This window comes from Ceratotherium simum, chromosome 39 (genome assembly GCF_057802395.1).
Source record: "Ceratotherium simum simum isolate JZ-2026a chromosome 39, ASM5780239v1, whole genome shotgun sequence".
In the NCBI taxonomy this organism is placed as follows: Eukaryota; Metazoa; Chordata; class Mammalia; order Perissodactyla; family Rhinocerotidae; genus Ceratotherium; species Ceratotherium simum.
Window position 1 is genome coordinate 956894 of NC_141938.1, and position 22282 is coordinate 979175.

Below are 22282 nucleotides of genomic sequence, written 5' to 3' on the forward strand. Positions count from 1 at the left end.
AAGAAGCTGAGGCTACTCCAAACCAGGTAAACTCAAATGTATGCCCAGATACATCACAATCAAACTTTTGAAAAACTAAAGACAAAGAAGAAACCTTGGAAAGCAGTGAGAGATAATGATACCTTATCTATAAGGGAAAAGCAATTTGAATTATAGCTAATTTGTCATAAGAAGCCGCGGTGCCAGTGCAAAGTAGCACATTTTTCAAATGTTGAAAGAAAAGAGTTGTCAGCCTAGAATTCTATATGCAGAAAAGATATCCTTGTGGAATTAAGGGGAAATCAACTTTTTTTGATAAAATTTACTTTTTCCCAGATATTAAGTAAACATGATGCTATGAACTGAATTGTGTCCCCCTAAAATTCATATGTTGAAGCCCTGACCCCCATGGGTGTATGGAGATAGGGGCTTTTAGGAGTGATTAAGGTTAAATGAGATCAAGGGGTAGGGCCCTAATCACATAGGACTGATGTCCTTAAAGAAGAGGAAGAGACACCAGAGCTCTCTCTCTTCTCTTCCACATGCAGAGGAGAGGCCATGTGAGGACACAGTGAGAAGGCAGCCATGTGGAAGCCAGGAGGAGACCTCACCAGAAACCAACCCTGCCGTCGCCTGGATCTTAGACATCCAGCTTCCAGAACTGTGAGAAACTAAATTTCTGTTGTTTAAGCCACCCAGTCTATGCTATTTTGTTATGGCAGCCCTAGCCAACTATTACATATAAACACATAGAAAACAAAGAAAGTGTAGAATATGAAGACAAAGAAAATCACCAGAATACCACCACATAGACTACTGGAAAATTGGGTGGTTGTGTTTTTGTCATCTTCTAAAACATATCATGAATATTTTTCTTTATCAATAAATATGAATCAAGGACTGTTTTGACATTGTTAAAGAGTGAAACAACTTAGTTATAGACCTGCCAGAGTTTAGGGAAGTTGGGGTAGCATGAAGGAGATCTTTGTGGTGATGGAATATTACATATCATGATTGCAGTGACAGTTACAGGAATCTGCACATGTGTTAAAACGACACCGAACTACACACATATTGTCCCGGCGTCAATTTCTTGCTTTAGATATTGGACTATCATTACATGAAAATGTACCTTTTGCAGCAAACTGGGTGAAGGGTACACAGGACCTCTTGGTATCATTTTTGCAACTTCCTATGAATCCGTATTTATTTCAAAATAAAAGCTTAAAAATAAAGAAATGTGTTAATAGATAATAAATAGATGTCTTTTCTCTCTGAACCAAGGTCCTTGTAGGGGTTAAGAAACCGGTAGAATGATTCTTCACATTTGGGAGGTCTTTTAAACACACTATCCCGCTTCCTATATCAAAAAAGTATAAAACCCAGCCTCAAGGAGACGTTCAGTGAAAATACTAGTAATGCTGTGCAAATATTTAAAAGCAGAACTGTGAGTTTCAGAGAAGTTAATCATCAGGCAGAGTAGGGGGAAGGAAGCACCCAGACCAATGGTTTCCTAAGTCAGCCCTTGAAGACAGAAGTCATACTAAAAACTGGAAGTCATTTTCAAAGGCACAGACCAAGATCGGACGTCCTCCGTGACTGGGCTTGCTGGACTCTGCACCATGATTAAGAGATTTCTAAGGTTGCTGCCAGGTAGGAAGAATTATAACAATGGAGAGAGAAGACTAAAGCTATCTGGGAACTGTCTGTCCAGGTTGACAACATTCTCTGTTCTGTGTTTGATTTCTGTCTTGGTTTTCCACTATCTCTGTAAGGAAGAGCAGGGAAGAAATTTTAGGAAGGATATTACCTCAGTTATATTCTGTTCTCAAAGGAGAAACTTATTCCTAGGGCTAAACATGGAGACCTAGAGATTTCTCATTTTACCACGTGTATTAGTTCAGCTTCTCCAGAGAACCTGAACTAATAGGATGTATATCTCTCTCGCACTCTTTCTCCCTCTCTCCATCTCTTTTTGTCTATCTAGATTTATTTATTTTAAGTAATTGGCTCATGATATTGTGGAGGGGGAGAGTCCAAAATCTTCAGGGCAGGGTGGCAAGCTGGAAACCCAGGGAAGACTTGATGGTGCATCTCAAGTTTGAAGCCAGTCTGGAAGCAGAATTCCCTCTTCCTCAGAGGAGTTCAGGCGCTTTTCTCTTAAGGCCTTCAACTGATTGGATGAGGTCAGCCCAGACTGTGGAGGGTAATCTGCCTTCTCTAAGTATCCTGATTTAAATGTTGATCTTGTCTAAAACATACCTTCACAACAACATTGAGAGTGGTGTTTGATCCAATATCTGGGTACTGTGGTCTAGCAAAACGAATACCTAAAATTAACCATCATACCACCTATACTATTGTTTCTCAGAGGAGTAGATAACCAAATGCTCAGAAAACTCTAATATTCTGAGAAAAACATAGCCCTGTAGTCTATCAGCTTTGTGTGTGTCGTGGAATTATTTGAAGGACAATAACAGTATTAGTAAATACTGATATCAGTGAGGTCAACTTAATTCTGATTACTCTCTATTTCCTTCAGTGCTTAAGATAGTACCTGTCACCTAGTAGGTTAGGCGTCCCTTATATGTTGTCCTCATTGGTTGTAATTAGTTTCCAGGTTTTTATGAAAACAGCCACATTTCTAATCATCTGCTTTGTGTAACACAATTTAAAAAAAAAACTGAGTACATTTTCGAGGGTCCATTGTGCAAAATGCTGTGGGAATTAGACAGCAATGGAGAGCAAAAAAAAAAAAAAAGAAAGAAAGCAATGGAGAGCAAAGTTAGTTTCCTCCACATATTTATATTTTTAGGTGTCTACGTATAATGTGCTCAGCAGACTAAATGACCTTATTCATACACATGGGACGTTGGGATTCATCTGATCCTGGTCTGGTGCCACACTTTAGAAAATAGAGACAGGGTTGGTGGGGCATTTAAGGCATGGAACGCCCACACCAGTTTCCCAAGGGGCAGCTCCAGGCTGGTTTGGACTCAGCCCATCTGGCCCCGGAGCCTGGCCCTCTGCAGCACTGGACAGAGCTGTAGGAGTAAAGGACATTTTGTGGGCAAGGAGGGAAGAGTAGGGGTCTAGGACTCTGACCCCTGAGAGGACCAAGGTGAGCGTGTGATTCTGCCTGACCCTGGAGTCTGACCCAGACACAGTGGGTCTCAGGTACCAGGAAGGTCATAGAGGAGCCAGAGAGAAACTCTGCTCTTCGTTTTCTTCCTTCACTCTTTCTTTCCCTTTAGCCGACGTACGTTGTCTGTTTACTCTGTGTCGGGCTCTGTGCTAACCCTTTGTTAGTCTTCACTAATCTACAAGCAGAGTAAAGATCAGCCTATTACGCTGTCATTGTACCCATTTTGCAGTGGGGAAAGTGTGGCTCACAGAATGCGTGGTGTTCTCAAAGCCGCACAGCCGCCATGTGGACGTCTGGGATGCAGACTTGAGCATGTCCATCTCCTAATCCATCCTCCACCAGTGTCCTCTGTCACCTTACACAGTGTGAACTGGCAGCACAGCCTTAAGAGGAATTCGTCTGCCTTTCCCTGGGAGGAAAGATCCTTCAAGGCACACAGATCTGAAAAGATTTTCAGCAAGTTTTTCATCACATGATTACGATGACAGACCCTAATAGGTACACTGGTAGTTGCCTGTAAAGCAGATTTCATTCCTTCAACTCATAGTTGTTTTCACACCACAAAGCTTGTTGCTGTCAGTCACTCACTTCTCAGGACTGGACTGGGAGACAAAGTGGGAAGGCTGTGCCCTCAGTGCACTACAGGAGGCCGGGAGCTCAGCTGGGGGAAGCACAGAAGCCGTGGGTGCTGCACCTGGAGAGTCCACTCACCAGGAGAGTGTGGCTCCACCTGCAGGCTCCTTAGTTCCCACTCGTCAACTGTCATCAGCTCCCCGCTCTTGATTCCAGGGCTCCAGGCCCTGCTGAAATCACTGTGAGCTAGGGCTCACACTTCGGGCTGTCTGACCCCAAACCCACGATCCTTTTTATTTGCTGAGGAAGATTAGCCCTGAGCTAACATCCATGCCCATCTTCCTCTATTTTTTGTTTGTGGGACACTGCCACAGCATGGCTGACGAGTGTTGTAGTTCCACACCCAGGATCTGAACCCTCAAATCTAGGCTGTCAAAGCACATAACACCGAAATTAACCACCATGCCCGGGGGCTGGCCCCCATGCTCTTCTTGTATGCCCTGAAGCATGTACTTTAAACAGAGGGAGTGATCCTGGAAGAGAAATCCTCAAAGCAGATTTCTGCCATCTCCAGAGAACAAAGAACCTGGGTCTGGGCAAAGGCACTCCAATCTGAGGACTTTCTGCTTCAAGATTTCCCCCCTCCACTGGGAGAGGTTGGAGTTCCTCAGCTGTGTCCCTGTCATCAGCTGTCTGCATTTATTCTGTCCCCCCCTCAGGCTCCATGAGGGCTGTGGCTGTCAGTGACTGATTCCTCAGGGAGTCCTAGAGATGGAGGGGAGAGGCTGAGTCCTCGATTCTGAGTCGAGTACAGGAGACTCGGGGAGGCTGCTGGAAAGCTATGGGCTGCAGGGCCAGAGCCACCTCCCCAGGAGGCAATGGCCATCGGACAGGGGTTGAAGTTGGAGCTCGACTCTCCTCTCTTTGTCTTCTCTCGGTCATTCTGTCGCAGGACTCTCACTGCTGCTGCTGTCATCATTGGGACCTGCAGCCCGGAACCCTGGAGGTGAGTCTGCCCAGCAGCCCCACTAGTGACATAAGCTGGGAGCCCATGCTGGGGTCTGGGTTCTGTCTCCAACAAGGGGGGGAAGGAGGCTTATTCTGCACGTGAGGCTCAGAGACGGTCCTCTGGGTACAGGAGAAGCTGTTTCTTCCTCCCTAAAAGTTTTCCCAGCTCTGCCTCTTCTGAGGGGAGCCATCCCTCTCTTTCCTCCTCTCATCTACTCAGGGTCCTCCCAGTTGGCAGCTGGCTTCCTCCATTTCTTGGGGTCTCTGACCCTGGTCTTTGTCCCACAGCCTCTGTCCCCACAGCCTGTGCTCGCTGGTGCCCTCGGAACTCCACGTGTGTTAGTGCCACCACCTGTCACTGTCATCCAGGATTCAGCTCTTGTCTGGGGAGATCATAACCAGCCCCGCAGAGAGCTGCGATGGTACAGGAGCTTGGGGGTTGCACAGGGGCATATGGAGATTGTGGGGGGAGAGTGTGGGGCATCCAGATCCCTCAGCCCTGAGAGCAGCACAGAAGCACTTTGTCAAGGATGAGAGAGGAGACAGGGCAGGGGAGGGATGAGGGAAGTGAGCATCGGGTTTCATGATCAGTAGTGGAGTGTTGAGAGCTTACACAGTGGAGCTGGGCTACGTGGGTTCAAAGCTTAGCTCTGCCACTGGCTGGCTCTCTGACCTTTAGGAAATTATTTCTCCTCTCTGTGCTTCAGTTTGTTTGTCTGTATGTTAGGGGTAATCATTGTACCTGCCCCACACGGATGGTGTGAGATTTAATATTTAGACTAGTACAGAGCAAATTATCAACAAAGGTGAGCTATCATCGTTGTTATTGCTGTTATTATTATTATTATTATTATTATTGTTCTCATGGCACAAAGAAAGGGGAGGAATAATGGCAGCAACAGGAGGAAGGAAGCACCCAGGGCCTGGAAGCTCAGGCTCTTCCACCAGAGGGAGCTGACCAGGAACTCCTGCCCGGCTCACGATCATGGTCTCCCACCGCGTCCTCACAGCAGACCCGTGAGGCAAGCAGAGCCAGGACTGTGGGTTAAAGACCAAATTTGGGCTCAAAGAGATTGAGTGGCTTGTCTGAACTCCCACAACTAATAATGTGCTAGAATCTAAATCCAGGTGGAAAACGCAGGTGTTTTTATTATTCAACAATAGAGGGTTATAAAAGGGAATTATACAACCTCAAAATGGTTAAGATGGTAAATTTTATGTTATGTGCATTTTACTACAATTTTTAAAAAAGCAAAAAAATGAAATTCTACTATTTTTACCAAGAAACATTCTTCATTGACTTGAACTAGTCTTAGATGCATATGTACTGATCATAATGGAAAATATTCCTAATATGTTAGAAAATGTAAGTAAAAAATATCCCTAAAATTTCCAGTAGTCTGTGTAGTGGACTTATGGGTGATTTTCTTTGTTCTCGTTGTTTACATTTTGTTTTCTAAGCATCCGTGTGTTAATAAATATTGTGGGAAAAGTAATTTCATCAGAGAAAAAAAATATGTTCTTGTCACACCTTCCGAGCCCACCCATGACCCTGGAGGTGTTCCTAAATGTTCCCTCGTGCATTGGCACGTGTATGTCTCATGGAGATTTGTAGGCTGGGTGACCATGGAGAGGACGTCCTGCTGCTAATGTAGCTGGATCCCACATCCTTTCTGGGAAGACAACCATGGGATTGATAATATCCCATCCTCATGTCTCCTCGCCTATGCACCTCAATCTGAACGGTCCCAGATTCAACTCACACCATCCCATCAACCTTGAGGACAGGTCTCCAGCCATCGCCACCATCACAGAACAGGAGGGAAGCCCCGTTGCCCAGGTGGGGGCTGAAGACAAATCCCTCAGTGTGTGTCCCTCCTGCTCCTGTCCTGTCCTGGTGCTGACACCCACAGCCTGGGTCAGGGGTCTTAGAAGGGAAATCTGCAGATGCAAAGAAGAGAACTCTGATCTGGGGGAGACCAGTTGCCTATCTTGACTCATCATGATGCCGAGAGTCCTCTCAGGCTCTAAAGTCTTTTGTCCCCTGAGTGGAATATACAGGAACCAAACATTTTGTCTCTGCATTTTGATTCATTTTTATGGCCGGGGTTCATATTAAGCTGACATTGTTTTTAGGTACAGTGTGCACCCCTGCTCTGGGGGTATCTGAGCTACTCAAAGGGGACCTGGGTCATGGGCATCTTTCTTCTCGTGTTTAGAGAACAAGGAGAGCAAGATGCCAGAAAATACCCCCAGAGACTCAGCTGTGAGCAGCTTCGTGCAGCTTCCTCATTTCACATCCCTGACTGCTTCTGATAAGGGGGGACTTGATCAGGGGTGGAGAGAGCAAGACTCCCCCAGAGGCATCCTGGGGTATCTTCACAAGGCCTGACCCTGGGAGCTGGGGGAGTGCCTGATGAGGAGTGTGGGGTGTACTTTGGGCCACTGTGAGTAAAGGGGGCTGGAAGCCAGCAGTGGGCAGGCTCCTGACCTCCTGGCTTCTCCCCAGGGATCAATGGTGAGTGTGACCCTGGACAGGCACCTGCCATGAGTCCCTCTGCTTCCTCAGCATTAAGGCCTTGAATGCCATGGTCACCCTGACTGCAGCACAATCCCAGGTCCCCAACAGTGCAGAGAACTCCACAGGGGAGGGTCCAAAGCTGAGTCAGTGCCTCCATCTACCCCTCAAGGAGAGGGGGATGCAGACATCCCCCAGCCCCCATTGTGGTACAGCAGAGTATCTGAATCTAGGCGCCCTCAGGCCCAGCCAGAGAGCAGCAATGAGCAGAGAAGCAGCAGAATTTCTGGAGTAAATGGCTCCAGCCCAGCCCAGTCCCAGGAGCGCCACCTGGGAGTTGAGTTCAGTCCAGTCCCTGTGTCAGGGTCAGGCTGGAGGCCAGGGTCTCTGCTCTGTGGGTAATCACCGATTGAGAGGTGACCCTTTGTCCTGCTGTGTTCTAGACATCAACGAGTGTGGACCACCCTGGGCAGTGTCCTGTGGGATGTACGCAGACTGCCAGAACACGGAAGGGAGCTACTACTGCACATGCAGCCCAGGATACGAGCTTCTTTCTGGAGGAAGAATGTTCAGGAACGAGAGTGAGAACACGTGTCAAGGTAAGAACCACCCCGTGTGTTCTGTCTCCTCGTCCATGAGGGTTGGGGTCACTTGCACCACTTTCCCCAGGCAGCAGAGAGCCGTCCTGGGCACCTGCCTAGTCACTCACCCCCTCTGAACCCAAGGATCAGAAGCATACATACAGGGTCACTTCAGGGACTTTGGAACATCATCCTTGCCCACCTGGTATCTTATTTTCAGAAAACAAAAGAGAGGGATGGCATCAAGATGCCTCACGAGCTCAGTGTGTTGCATTGCAGCGCAATATCCATCCTCTTCATCAGTCACTGCCAGAAGCCTACACGGGCTTGGCCAAGCCAGGAGCCCTCTCAGATCCCCAGGCCATGATGGACTCAGCATCCCCATCCAGACACATGGGAGTGGGGAGATTCGAGGGCAGGTCCACCTTCCCCGGCCAGCCTGTCCCTGATCAACAACCTCACCTGGTGAAGACGCCTCCGGGCCGTGACTTGGCTTCTTGGCTGCTCAACCTCCATGTTATCTCTGAACAAATCTCTGCCCTGACCCTTCACAATAATTTCAGTTCATGGGCCTGTGGACAAGTTGGATGACCAGGACCGGGGAGGAAGCTGTGTTGACAGGGGTTGACAGGGTGACATGGACCCCATGCACTCACACACTGTCCCTGATCAACAACCTCACCTGGTGAAGACGCCTCTGGGCCGTGACTTGGCTTCTTGGCTGCTCAACCTCCATGTAATCTCTGAACAAATCTCTGCCCTGACCCTTCACAATAATTTCAGTTCATGGGCCTGTGGACAACTCGGATGACCAGGACCGGGGAGGAAGCTGTGTTGACAGGGGTTGACAGGGTGACATGGACCCCATGCACTCACACACTGTCCCTGATCAACAACCTCACCTGGTGAAGACGCCTCCGGGCCGTGACTTGGCTTCTTGGCTGCTCAACCTCCATGTAATCTCTGAACAAATCTCTTCCCTGACCCTTCACAATAATTTCAGTTCATGGGCCTGTGGACAACTCGGATGACCAGGACCGGGGAGGAAGCTGTGTTGACAGGGGTTGACAGGGTGACATGGACCCCATGCACTCACACTCGGAGAGGCAGGGGAACAGAAGAGGCTCCCATCTGGACCAAATGGCAAGAGAAGGCGCCATCAGGAACCATTGCCCGAGGCCAACACTCTCCTGAGGAGGTCAACCCATGCCCCATGTGGATCTGGACCCCTTGGGGACAGAAAATGGAGGCTAGACCCCACTCCATGGGGCCCACAGGTCTGCGTCCCTGGTGGGAGGCCAAGGGCTGAGAAAATGAAACATCTGCCACCCCTTGCCCATCAGCACCTGCTCCCCTCTCTGGTCACCCAGCCCTCGCCCACCACGGGCCTTGCTCAGATGTGATTCTCTCCACTTCCTGCCAGTCCAGAGGATGTCTTCATGGGGATCAGAAAAAGGCACCTTCACCACCCCAAGGCCACCTGGCTGGACCTCAGCCTTCACTGTCCACCCAGCCTGGCGCCCACTGTCTGGGTGGCCCTGGACGTCCAGCATCATCTTCATTCTCCCTTCGGCTACCGAAAGCCTCCTTCTTGAGGGGTTCGGGCTCAGGGGAGGGTCCTGGTCCGTCTTCATGGAGCTGGATTCTCAGAGTTAGTGTGGATGGGACAGCACTGTCCCGTCAGAACAACCGAGATTCTGAGGAGAACTCAGCGGGCGAGCAGCCACCCTGGGAAATGAGGACAAAGGCCATCCCTGGGAGCCAAGCTGGTCCTGCTCGGGGAATGCAGCATTTCCCCTGCACTCAGGCCCCAGGAAGACCCAGCCTGGCCATTGTCCAAATGCTCAGGCTGAGACACAGGTGGCCATGATGTCCCCACCCCAACTGGGAGCTGCCCAGGGAGGCTGAGGGAGTCGGAGCTGGCAGACAGGGAAGACTCAGGCCATTTCCAGCCACATCTGGACAACAGAGCGTCTAGGCCACCACATGCACCCACAGGCCTCCATGTGAATAAGAAAAGGTACCCACGCACCCGGGAAGAGACAGTGGCCCCTTCCAGATGCTTCTCTGCTAGGAAACATGCCAGACTCTAAGCCCCGAAGGCTGCCTGCAGCTTCAGGTGTCCGTCACCCTCTCTTCCCCTTGCAGACATGGACGAATGTCAGCAGAAACCCAGAATCTGTAAAGGCCGCAGTGTCTGCATCAACACCCAGGGCAACTACACCTGCAGGTGCCCACCCGGCTTGGAGCTCAACCTGACGGACCCGAAGCTGTGCACAGGTAGAGGCCCCGGGAAGACACAGCCGGGACCAGAGCTGGGGAAGGGGCAGAGGAGGTCCAGCAGCCCGAGGAGGAGGGAGGGGATCCTCACGTTCCTGGAACAGCAAGGGCCTGCCGAGACCCTGCCCAGGGCTCACCTCCCAGAAAGATCCCACCAGGTGGCAGGGCCTCTGGGCCTGGGGATCCCTTGTGGTGGCCCTCCCCCTGTGAGCACCCCCAGACGTCGACCCTTCCTCATCTGTCACATGAGAGCAGAGGGAGGTGTCACTTCTGGCTCTGAGAAGGAGAACCTCAGTCCAGGGCTAAGGAGGAAGTGGATAAGAAGAGCCTTGATCGAGAAGTCCAACTCTCATGACTCACTTTGCCATTTAGCCTGTTTTCGCCTGAAAAATGGGAGTATTGTCCCTGCTGAGCCCATCCTAAGAGAAGCTGCCAGAGCAATCTTTGGCAGGAGCATTGCATCCTTGCCACAGGCAGTGAGGAGACAGGGACCTGGGCAGGGCAGTGCTGACCCTCTGGGTCCTGCTCTAACAAAGGCAGAAGTGCAGCTCTGGACGGTAGTGATGCCACAGCCCCACCCCCTGTGTCAACAGGTTCATAAGCACAGTGTTGCAGCCTCCCTGGTTAGAGGCCCGTCACAGGCCCCTGCAATCCACTCTCCACCGTGTGTGAGGGCCTCAGTGTGTCTGGGATCACACTTGCACGCACAGTTGTGCCCCGTCCACCTCACAGGTGCACATAAGCTCTGAGCTTAAGGAGTCTTTACAGTGGAAAATGCCGTCACACAGTTGTGTCCTGACAGGCTAGGTGCTGGAAAGTGGGGCTTGGGGGTGTCTTCAGTGTGAAGTGCTGAGGAACTCAAGAGAAGGGGCAGTGAGAGGAGGGCAGAGCTGACCCTCCAGCTTTGTCCTCAGACATGAATGAATGCACCTCGGGGCACAGTCCGTGTCACAATTCCACCCACTGCCTCAACGTCATGGGTGGCTACGCGTGCCACTGCCACCCTGGCTGGATGCCAGTTCCTGGTTCCCCCGATGGCCCCAACAACACCGTCTGTGAAGGTCCGGAGCTCAGACGCTGCCCTCCTGGAGACCCACACTCAGAGCATCTGATCACACATCATTGGCACCCAGACAAGCCAAGCAGACTGAGCAGGGGGGTGCCCTGATGTGCCAGGTGTTAAGCCTTTGGAGACTAGATGTGAACAGATCTGGGGGTCCCGGGGAAGGAGCTGGGGTACCAAGGGGAAGGCTCCCGGGGCCCCCAGGCGGCATTAATCACTGACTGGGGTGAAGGTGTCCCACTGTTTCACAACCTGTACATCTGTCCCGGCTCACCTGCCTCTGCGTCACCTCTGCACCTCCCATAACCTCAGGTCCCCCACTCAGGGGTGTGCTGTCACCAGCTGGCATCACCTCCCACCAAGGGGCTGAGGGGACACAACATGGAGAAAGTGGTGGGGCGTGGAGAGGAGAGGGGCCTGATCCAGGCTGTGACCTGGCCTGACCCCATCTTCATGTCCCCAGAGGAGGACAAGTGCAGCTCCGGGCAGCATCAGTGTCCCAGCCCCACTGTCTGCATCAACACCGTGGGCTCCTACAGGTGTCACTGCCGCCCTGGGTGGACACTGGTTCCTGGGTCCCCCGATGGCCCCAACACCGTCTGCAAAGGTACCTGTCCTGACCCGACCCCAGACTCCACCCCCAGCACACACAGACACGCTCACACCTAGTGACCCTCTGTCCTGTCCCCTGCAGAGATCTTCCCCCACTGGACTCTACCGTCTGGAATCAAGAGCCAGGTGAGTGGCCCCAGCAGGGACCAGGGGGCAGGAATGCCTCTGTGCGGCCCACCCCATCTGCTCATTTTCCCCATGTTCCCCTGCCCACCATCGAGGCCCCCTGAACCCCTCATCTCCCCTCTCCTCAGCATCTCTCCCGCTTCTTTGAAAGAGTCCAGCATCTGCGCAGAGACTTCACGTCAGCCTCAGCCCTGGACAGCATCCAGGTGAGTGCAGGACCCAGGGGAGGCAGGGGGAGGCACCCATAGAGGCCAGGGGAAGCTGTGGTCTGGGAGGAGGCAGACCCCAACACCAGGGCACCCTGCTCAGAGGTCCCCCTCTCCCGGGGGGTAGGACGAGCTGACAGCAGGTATTTATACTAGGTTAGACACCCACGTGTGCCTGCTGACACCTTCCCTGTTGCTTTCCTGGACTTTGGGTTTGCGTCATCGTTGGCATTCATGAACAGGGTTGGCCTCTGAGTGGCTGGATTTCAGAGGCAAAGACCCAGGGAATCCCATCCAGTACCACCTTTATCCCAAAATAGAGTCTCTGGGGTCTGTTTTCTGTGCTGAGTGGGCGGGGTCTTCATGTAGACCCTCTGGCCCACTGGCTCTGTGTCCCCATCCCCCAGGACTTCATGCAGGAGGTGGATGTTCTGCTGGAGACCCCAGGGGACCTGGAGACCCTGCCCCACTCAGAGCAGCACTGTGTGGCCACTAACCTGCTCTTTGGCCTGGAGGATGTTCTGAGAGGGCTGAGCAAGGCACTGCCTGATGGGTCATTTACCTTCAATTCATCTGCAGGCACAGGTAAGTACCCGGGTCTGCCCAGGCTCCTGCTCTGCCCGTCCTCCACCTCACTCCTCCCCAACCTCACCGAAGCCGAGTGACCACGCTTGTATCTCAGTGTTACTCTCATTAACAAATTAAAATATGAGGTTAAAAAGAAATGAAGAAAGCTGTATTAGTAGCCATTCTTACTGTAATATAAATTATCAGCATATAACATAATTATAATGAAGAATATAAGATAAAATAGGAATGGCTTCAAAAGAAAACAGATTGTTAAATTTGGAAGAATATAAGTTTAATATTATTTGATATTTAAATGTGATTTGTTTTATTCAGTAAAATTCATGTAACATAGAATTCACCATGTTAACCAAGTGTACAATTCAGTGGCATTTAGTACATTCACAGAGTTGTGCAGCCACCGCCTCTACTTCCAAAATATCTTCATCACCCAGAAGTAAGCACTGCACCCACTAGGCAGTCACACCTCATTCCTCCCTTCCCCCAGCCCCTGGCAACCAGGAATCTGCTTTCTGTCTCCATGGATTTGCCTATCCTGGACATATCACACACAGAATCATACAACACGTGACCTTATAGTCCAGCTTCTGTCACCTAGCGTAATGTTTTCGAGGTTCATCCATGCTCTAGCATGTATCAGTATCTCTTTCTTTTTTATGGTTGAATAATATTCCATTGTAAGGATACACCACTCTCTTTATCCATTCACCCATTGATGGAAATTTGGTTGTTGCTACCTTTTGACTATTGTGAGTAGTGTTACTACGACTATTGGTGTACAAGTTTTTGCTTGAATACCTGTTTTCAGTTCTTTGCATACATACATAGAGTGGAATTGCTAAGTGATATGGTAATTCTATGTTCAGCGTTTTGAGGAACCACCAAACAGTTTTTCCAAAATGGCTGTACTATTTTCCCTTACCACCAGCAACATACAAGTCTTCCAATCTCCTCATCTTCAGAGACACTTGTTACTTCCCTTTTGATTTTTTATTACAGCCTTTCTAGTGTCTGTGAGGTGACATCTCATTATGGTTGTGATTTGCATTTCCCTGATGACTAATAATATTTAACATCATTTCATATGATTGTTGAATACTTGTGTCTGTTTTTTGGAGAAACGTCTACTCAGGTCCTTTGCCTATTGCTTAATTTGGTTGATTGGCATTTGGTTGTTGAGCTGTAAGAGTTCTTTATATATTCTGACAGTAGACACTATGAGACATGTGATTTGCAAATATGTTCTCCCATTCCACAGATGGTCTTTTCATTTTCTTCATGGTCTTTTCACTTCAATAAACAGATATTTCAATTTTGATGAAGTCCATTTTATTTATTTTTTCTTTTGTTGCCTGTGCATTCGGTGCCCTATCTAAGAATCCATTTCCAAATACAACGTCATGAAAATTATCTCTGTATTTTCTCCTAATTTTTCTCATTTTAGCTCCTAAATTTAGGTCTCTGACACATTTTGAGTTTTTTGTGTCTTGTGTGAGGTAGGGGCCAACTTCCTTCTTCAGCTTGTGGATATGCAGATGTCACAGCACCTTTTGTTGAAGAGACTATTCTTTCTCCATTGAAGAGTCTTGGCATTCCTTGTTGAAAATCATTGTTGATTCCTTGTTGATGTATGGGTTTATTTCTGGACTCTCAATTCTATTTTGTTGGTCTATATGTCTATTCTAATGCTGGTACCATAGTGTTTTGATTACTGTAGGTTAGTATTAAGTTTAAAATCAGAAGGTCTGAGTACTCCAAATTTGTTTTTCATTTTCAAGATTGTTTTGGGTATTTGGGCGTCTTGCATTGCCATATGAATTTTAGGATGAGTTTTTCCATTTCTACAAAAAAAATAATAAAATGTTGTTGAGATATTGATTGCATTGCATTGACTCTGTAGGTCATTTTGGGGAGTATTGCCATCTTAACAATATTAAGTCTCGCAAATCGTGAAAAAAGGGTGTCTTTCCACTTATTTAGGGTTTTTAATTACTTTCATCTATATTTTGTAGTCTTCTGTGTACAAATTTTGAGCCTCCTTGGATAAATTTATTCCTGATATTTCATTGAAGATTTTTTTGAATTTACACATTTATCTTTATTTAGTTTTATTTGTTTATTTATTTATTTATTTTATGGAGGACATAATAGTTTATAACAGTGTGAAATTTCAGTTGTACATGAATATTTGTCAGTCACCATATAAATGTACCCCTTTACCCCTTGTGTCCACACTCCAACCCCATTTCCCTATGGTAACAAGTGATCTGTTCTCTTTGTCCACGTGTTAGTTTATCTTCCACACATGAGTGAAATCACGCAGTGTTTATCTTTCTCTGTCTGGCTTATTTTGCTTAACATAATACCCTAAAGTTCCCTCCATGTTGTTGTGAATGGGACAATTTTGTCTTTTGTTATGGCTGAGTATTATTCCATTGTATATATATACCACATCTTCTTTATCCAATTATCAGTCAATGGGTGCTTGGGTTGCTTCAATGTCTTGGCTATTGTGAATAATGCTGCAATGAACATAGGGGTACATAAATCTCTTTGGATTGTTGATTTCAAGTTCTTTGGATAAATACCCAGCAGTGAGATAGCTGGGTCATATGGTATTTCTATTTTTAATTTTTTGAGAAATGTCCATACTGTTTTCCATAGTGGCTGCACAAGTTTGCATTCCCACCAGCAGTGTAGGAGGGTTCCCTTTTCTCAATAACCTCTCCAACATTTGTTATTTTTTGTCTTGATGATTGTAGCCATTCTAATGGGTGTAAGGTGATATCTTAGTGTAGTTTTGATTTGCATTTCCCTGATGATTAGTGATGTTGAACATCTTTTTATGTGCCAGTTGGCCATTTGTATGTCTTCTTTGGAAAAATGTCTGTTCATATCTTCTGCCCATTTTTTGATCAGGTTGTTTGTTTTTTGTTTTTGAGTCTTGTGATTTCTTTGTATGTTTTGGAGATTAACCTGTTGTCAGATATATAATCTGAAACTATTTCTCCAAGTTGGTGGGTTGTCTTTTTGTTTTGTTCCTGGTTTCCTTTGCCTTACAGAAGCTCCTTAGTCTGATGAAGTCCCACTTGTCTATTTTTTCTTTTGTTTCCCTTGCCCAAGTAGACGTGGTATTCAAAAAAATCCTTCTACGACCAATGTAAGAGTGTACTGCCTATATTTTCTTCTAGGAGTTTTATGGTTTCATGTCTTATCTTCAAGTCTTTGATCCACTTTGAGTTAATTTTTATGTATGGTGAAAGATAGTGGTCTACTTTCATTCTTTTGCATGTGGCTGTCCAGTTTTCTCAACACCATTTATTGAAGAGACTGTCCTTTCTTCATTGAATGTTCTTAGCTCCTTTCTCAAAGATTAGCTGTGCGTAGCTGTGTGGTTTTATTTCTGAGCTTTCAGTTCTGATCCATTGATCTGTGTGTCTGTTTTTGTACCAGTACCATGCTGTTTTCATTACCATTGCTTTGTAGTATATTTTGAAGTCAGGGATTGTGATGCCTCCATCTTTGTTCTTTTTTTATCAGGAGTGCATTAGCTATTCGGGGTCTTTTATTGCCCCATATGAATTGCAGGATTCTTTGTTCTATTTCCATGAAGAATGGGGTTCTGATTGGGATTGCATTGAATCTGTAGATTGCTTTAGGTAGTATGGACATTTTAACTGTATTCTTCCAATCCATGTGCATGGGATATCTTTCCATTTCTTTATGTCATCATTGATTTCTTTCAGTAATGTCTTATAGTTTTCATTGTAGCAGTCTTTAACCTCCAAGGTTAAATTTGTTCGTAGATATTTTATTCTTTTTGTTGTGATTGTAAATGGGGTTTTAATCTTGAGCTCTCTTTCTGTAAAGAGAATGCAACTGATTTTTGTAAGTTGATTTTGTACCCTGCAACTTTGCTGTAATTGTTGGTTATTTCTAATAGTTTTATGATGGATTCTTTAGGGTTTTCTATACATAAAATCATGTAATCTGCAAACAGCAAGAGTTGCACTTCTTCATTGCCTATTTGGATTCCTTGTACTTCTTTTTCTTGCCTAATTGCTCTGGCCAAATCCTCCAGTACTATATTGAATAAGAGTGGTGAGAATGGGCACCCTGTCTTGTTCCTGTTCTCAGAGGGATGGCTTTCAGTTTTTTCCTCCTGCGTATGATGTTGGCTGTGGGTTTGTCATATATGGCCTCTATTATGTTGAGGTACTTTCCGTCTGTATCCATTTTGTTGAGAGTTTTTATCATAAATGGATATTGCATCCTGTCAAACGCTTTCTCTCCATCTATTGAGATGGTCATGTGATTTTTATTCCTCATTTTGTTAATGTGGTGTATCACATTGATTGATTTGCAGGTGTTAAACCATCCCTGCTTCGCTGGTATAAGCCCCACTTGATAGTGGTGTATGATCCTGTTAATGTATTGCTGTATTTGGTTTGCCAATATTTTGTTGAGGATTTTGGCTTCTATATTCATCAGCGATAGTGGCCTGTAATTTTCCTTCTTTGTGTTCTCCTTGTCTGGCTTTGGTATCAGAGTGATGTTGTCCTCATAAAATGTGTTAGAAAGTGTTCCATCTTCTTCAACTTTTTGGAATAGCTTGAGAAGGATAGGTATTAAATCTTTTTTGAATCTTCAGTAGAATTCTCCAGAGAAGGCTTTTGGTCATAGACTTTTATTTTGGGGGAGGTTTTTGATTACTGTTTCAATCTCTCTACTTGTGATTGGTCCACCCAGATTCTCTATTTCTTCTTGCTTCATTTTTGGGAGGTTGCATGAGTCTAAGAGTTTATTCATTTCTTCTTGATTGTCCAATTTGTTGGCGCTTAGTTTTTCACGGTATTCTCTTATAATCCTTTGTATTTCTGTGGTATCCATTGTAATTTCTCCTCTTTCATTTCTAATTTTATTTATTTGAGCCTTCTCTTTTTTTTTCTTAGTGAGTCTGACTAAGGGTTTGTCAATTTTGTTTATCTTCTCAAAGAACCAGCTCTTAGTTTCATTGATCCTTTCTACTGTTTTTTTGTTTGTTTGTTTGGTGTTTGGTTTTTGGTTTTTGGTTTGGGGTTTTTTTAAATTTCTGTTTCATTTATTTCTGCTGTAATTTTTATTATTTCCCTCCTTCTGCTGACTTAGTAAGCTGGCTTTGTTTGTTCTTCTTTTTCTAATTCTGTTAGGTGTAGTTTAAGATTGCTTATTTGAGTTTTCTCATTTGTTAAGTTGGTCCTGTGTTGCTATGAATTTCCCTCTTAGGACCACTTTTGCTGCATCCCATATGAGTTGATATGGTGTATTTTCATTCTCATTTGTCTCCAGATATTTTTTGATCTCTCCTTTAGTTTCTTTAATGATCCATTTGTTGTTCAGTATCATGTTGTTTAGTCTCCACATATTTGTCACTTTTCCAACTTTTTTCTTCTTGTTGATTTCTAGTTTTATAGTATTATGGTCAGAAAAGATGCTTGGTATGATTTGAATCTTCTTAAGTTTATTGAGGCTTGCCTTGTTTATCAATATATGGCCTATTCTTGAGAATGTTCCATGTGCACTTGAGAAGAATGTGTAATCTGCTGGTTTTGGATGGAATGTTCTATATATATCTATTAAGTCCATCTGGTCTAGTTTTTTATTTAATTCCACTATTTCCTTACTGATTTTCTGTCCTAATGATCTACCCATCGATGTAGGTGGGGTCATAATGTCCCCTACTATTATTGTATTATTGTTAATATCTCCTTTTAGGTTTGTTAGTAGTTGCTATATGTACTTTTGTGCTCTTGAGTTAGGTGCATATATATTTGTAAGTGTTAGGTCTTCTTGGTGGAATGTCCCTTTTATGATTATATACTGCTCCTCTTTGTCTCTCATTGCCTGTTTTATCTTGAGGTCTACATTATCTGACATAAGTATGGCAAGACCTGCTTTCTTTTGTTTGCCATTAGCTTGAAGTATTGCCTTCCATCCCTTCACTCTGATCCTGTGTTTGTCTTTAGAGCTGAGAGCTGTTCCCTGGAGGCAGCGTATTGTTGGGTCTTGTTTTTAATCCATCCCACCAGTCTCTGTCCTTTGATTGGAGAATTCAATCCATTTACATGTAGAATGATTATTGATCTATGAGGGCTTAATGTTGCCATTTTATCACTCATTTTTCAGTTGTTCTGTATTTCCCTTGTTTCTCGTCCTGTGTATTTCAGACTGCTAACTCAGTTTGGTGATTCTCTATGATGGTTTTGTCAGTTTTCTCTTTATTTATCTTTTGTGTCTCTGTTCTGATTATTTGTTTAGTGGTTACTGTAAGGATTGTATAAAAAATCTCATAGATGAGATAGTCCATTTTCTGATAGCCTTTTGTGTCCTTAGTCTAAGCTGATTCTATCCCTTTCTTCTTCCCTTTCTAGGTTATTCTTGTCACAACTTATTCCATCTTTGTTTGGGTTAAAATGAGGAGATTATGGAGATTTTTGAAGTTTTCCTTCCCTTTATCTTTAATGTTACAATTAAGTGTTTGCTAACCTGTTCTGATAGAGAGCTGCCATTTCCTGATTTCCGCTGCCTATTCATCTCCTTGCTCAAGGCTTTGTAAACTCTTTCTTGCTTTTTTCAGGTAGAAGGGCCATCTTGATCATTTCTTGTAGAGGGCATCTTGTGACAATGGACTCCCTCTGCTTTTGTTTATCTGGGAAAGTTTTTATTTCCCCATCATATCTGAAGCATGCTTTCACTGGATAGAGTGTTCTTGGCTGAAAGTTTTGTCTTTCAGAATTTTGAATATATCATTCCACTCTCTCCTAGCCTGAAGGTTTCTGTTGAGAAATCTGCTGAAAGCCTGATAGGGGCTCTTTTGTAAGTTATTTTCTTCTGCCTTGCTGCCCGTAATATATTTTCATTGACTTTGCCAGTTTTACTACTATATGCCTTGGCAAGGGTCTTTTTACATTGATATAATTAGGAGTTCTATTAGCTTCTTTTACTTGTAATTCCAGCTCCTCCAGATTAGGAAAGTTCTCAGCTATTATTTCTTTGAACAAGCTTTCTGCTCCATTCTCTTTCTCTTCTCACTCTGGAATACATATAATCCTTGTGTTGCATTTCCTCATTGAGTAGGATATTTCTCAGAGAATTTCTTCATTTCTTTTTAGTCTTAATTCTCTCTTCTCCTCCATCTGAAGGATTTCTATATTTCTGTCCTCCAAATTGCTAATTCTATCCTCCATATTATCAGCTCTGGCATTCAATGACTCCAGATTTCTCTTTATCTCACTCACTGTGTTTTTCACCTCCAACACTTCTGATTGGTTTTTCTTTATAGTTTCAGTCTCATATGTGAAGAATTCCCTCTGTTCATTAATTTTATTCCTGATTTCATTGAACTGTCTACCTGAATTTTTTTGTAACTTGTTGAGTTTTTTATGATAGCTATTTTGAATTCTCTGCCATTTAGGTTGTAAATTTCTGTGCCTTCAGGATTGATTTCTGAGTGTTCATCATTTTCTTTCTAGTCTGGAGTATTACTATATTTCTTCACAGTATTTTATGATGTGGATTTGTGCCTTCACATAGTGATAGTATCTGCTCACAGATTCCACCTGCCAACACTGGGGGTGGTGTCAGGAGCTGTGTATTCTGATCACACTGCGATCCTTGACATCTGTGTTTGTCCTTTGGAATCTATGCTGACAGGGCCTGTCTGAAACTACCCACCTGCAGCTGCTGCTTTTCTAACATATGTGTGGGTGCTCTGGTGGGGATGGCTTGTTCTGGTCGACCTGCCGAGCTGATGCGCCGGGCAAGGGGAGGGGCATTCTCTTTTGTGTGCATGATCCCGGGGGCATTCTCGCCCTGCCCTCACTGTCTCCCCTCCTGGGGTGCTGGCTTGATGAAGATACTGCTGCAATAGCTCAGTCTCCTCTGTGTAGAGCTTTCCTGTTGGGTGTGAGGGAACTTGGAGAGTGAAAGTATTCCCACAAACAGCTGCCCCTCCCTCAGTCTTTTCTCAGAGCTGCACATGGTCTTGTGCCCTAGATTGCTGCTGAGGAGGGAAAAAAGATCCCCCTACCTCCTTCCATTTTCTCCGGGGGGTCCAGCACCTCCACCTTCAAATGTATGTCTGCCTGGGTCTCTCAGATGTCTTTGTGTTGTGTGAATGTCCTCTGTTGGTATATGAATGTCTTTTTCATTGTATCTTAGGGGTAAATTCTAGGGGGAGAGCTCACTCCACCATGATGCTGACATCAGTCTCATTGAAGATTTTTGCGTCTATGTTCATAAGGTATATTGGTATGCAGTTTTGTTTTCCTGTGATGTCTTTCTCTGGTTTTGTTTTCAGGGTAATGGTGGCCTCATAGAATTATTTAGGTAATGCTCCTTCCTCTTCTGTTCTATGGCAGAGTTTACAAAGGATTCATGTTAATTCTTCCTTAAATGCCTGGTAGAATTCACCAGTGAAGCCATTTGGTCTGAGCTTTTCATTTTGGGATGTTTTTGATTGCTGATTCAATCTCATTACCTGTTATAGGGCAGTGCAGACTCTTTATTTCTTCTTCAATCACTTTTGCAGTTTGTGTGTCTCTAGGAATTTGTCCATTTCATCTAGGTTATCTAATTTGTTGTTGAAAAATTACTCAGTTTCTGTTATAATCCTTTCTAAATTCAGATGATATGCATATATATACCATTATTATTTATACCAAATATTACATGCAATATTATAATGTAGATGAAATAGTGGTTTTGTTTGGGACAAAAAATAATAGTATTACACATAATTTTGGTGTATATATATATATGTGTGTGTATCTATATATGAAATAACGGTATTATATCAACCACTGTGGCACGATTACTAATCTCACTCCCACAACTCATAGAACTGTCCCTGGAAGTATATTTGTAAAGTAGCAGTATTGTTTCATACACAAAATGATAATATTACACATACTATTGGGGCTATGTAGAAATATAAAATCGTGGTATTAAAGCACCACTATAGTCATAATTACTAACCTAACTGAATTGTGTAACTCCCACAACTCATAGAACTGTCCATGGAGGCGCTGGAGCAAGGAGACAGGAATGTCACCTTGAGTCAGAATCAGGCAAAGATGCTGCTGAACTGGGATGTGGTGCAGGAATCTGGTGACTCAGGTAATGGCAGAGATGGGGAGAAGGTCAAAAAGGCTTCACAGTGGGACAAGTGCCCAGGGATGTGACAGTTAGAGAATTAAATGCTAAAGGGAAGTGTGGGGTACAGTGGAGCCACAAGTAAAACGTTCATGTGCAGAAGAAGGTGTCCTGTTGGAGATGCCAAGGTGTCAATCTTTCCCTCGTCCTGCAGGCCCTTCTGTGGTGGGCCTTGTCTCCACTCCAGGGATGGGTAAGTTTCTGGCTGAGGCCCCCCTGGACCTGGAGCCTGAGAAGCGGGCAGTTGTACATGAGACACACAAGGACTTGCTGCAGGTAGTCTCCCTTAACCTGCTCTAAGATGTCATCACCGCCTTTATGAGCAACAATGACACCCAGAACCTCAGCTTCCAAGTCACCTTCATCTTTAACCACGTGAGTCCAGGTGGGATGGAGGTGTGGGTGTGGAAG

The 22282-nt window shown here is 45.3% G+C and overlaps 1 protein-coding gene across 1 annotated transcript in view; it reads left to right on the forward strand.

Annotated features, from left to right (window-relative positions):
* Positions 1-1601: 1601 nt before the first annotated feature.
* Positions 1602-22282, forward strand: part of LOC106800139 (adhesion G protein-coupled receptor E2-like) — a 38321-nt gene continuing 17640 nt past the window's right edge. The window contains 13 exon segments of the mRNA XM_087425271.1: positions 1602-1632; positions 4650-4703; positions 5009-5083; positions 5086-5127; positions 7667-7822; positions 9953-10084; positions 10999-11145; positions 11611-11754; positions 11842-11885; positions 12014-12091; positions 12499-12676; positions 21728-21835; positions 22026-22246. Of these exon segments, the coding sequence (XP_087281397.1) occupies positions 1602-1632; positions 4650-4703; positions 5009-5083; positions 5086-5127; positions 7667-7822; positions 9953-10084; positions 10999-11145; positions 11611-11754; positions 11842-11885; positions 12014-12091; positions 12499-12676; positions 21728-21835; positions 22026-22246 (1410 nt within the window).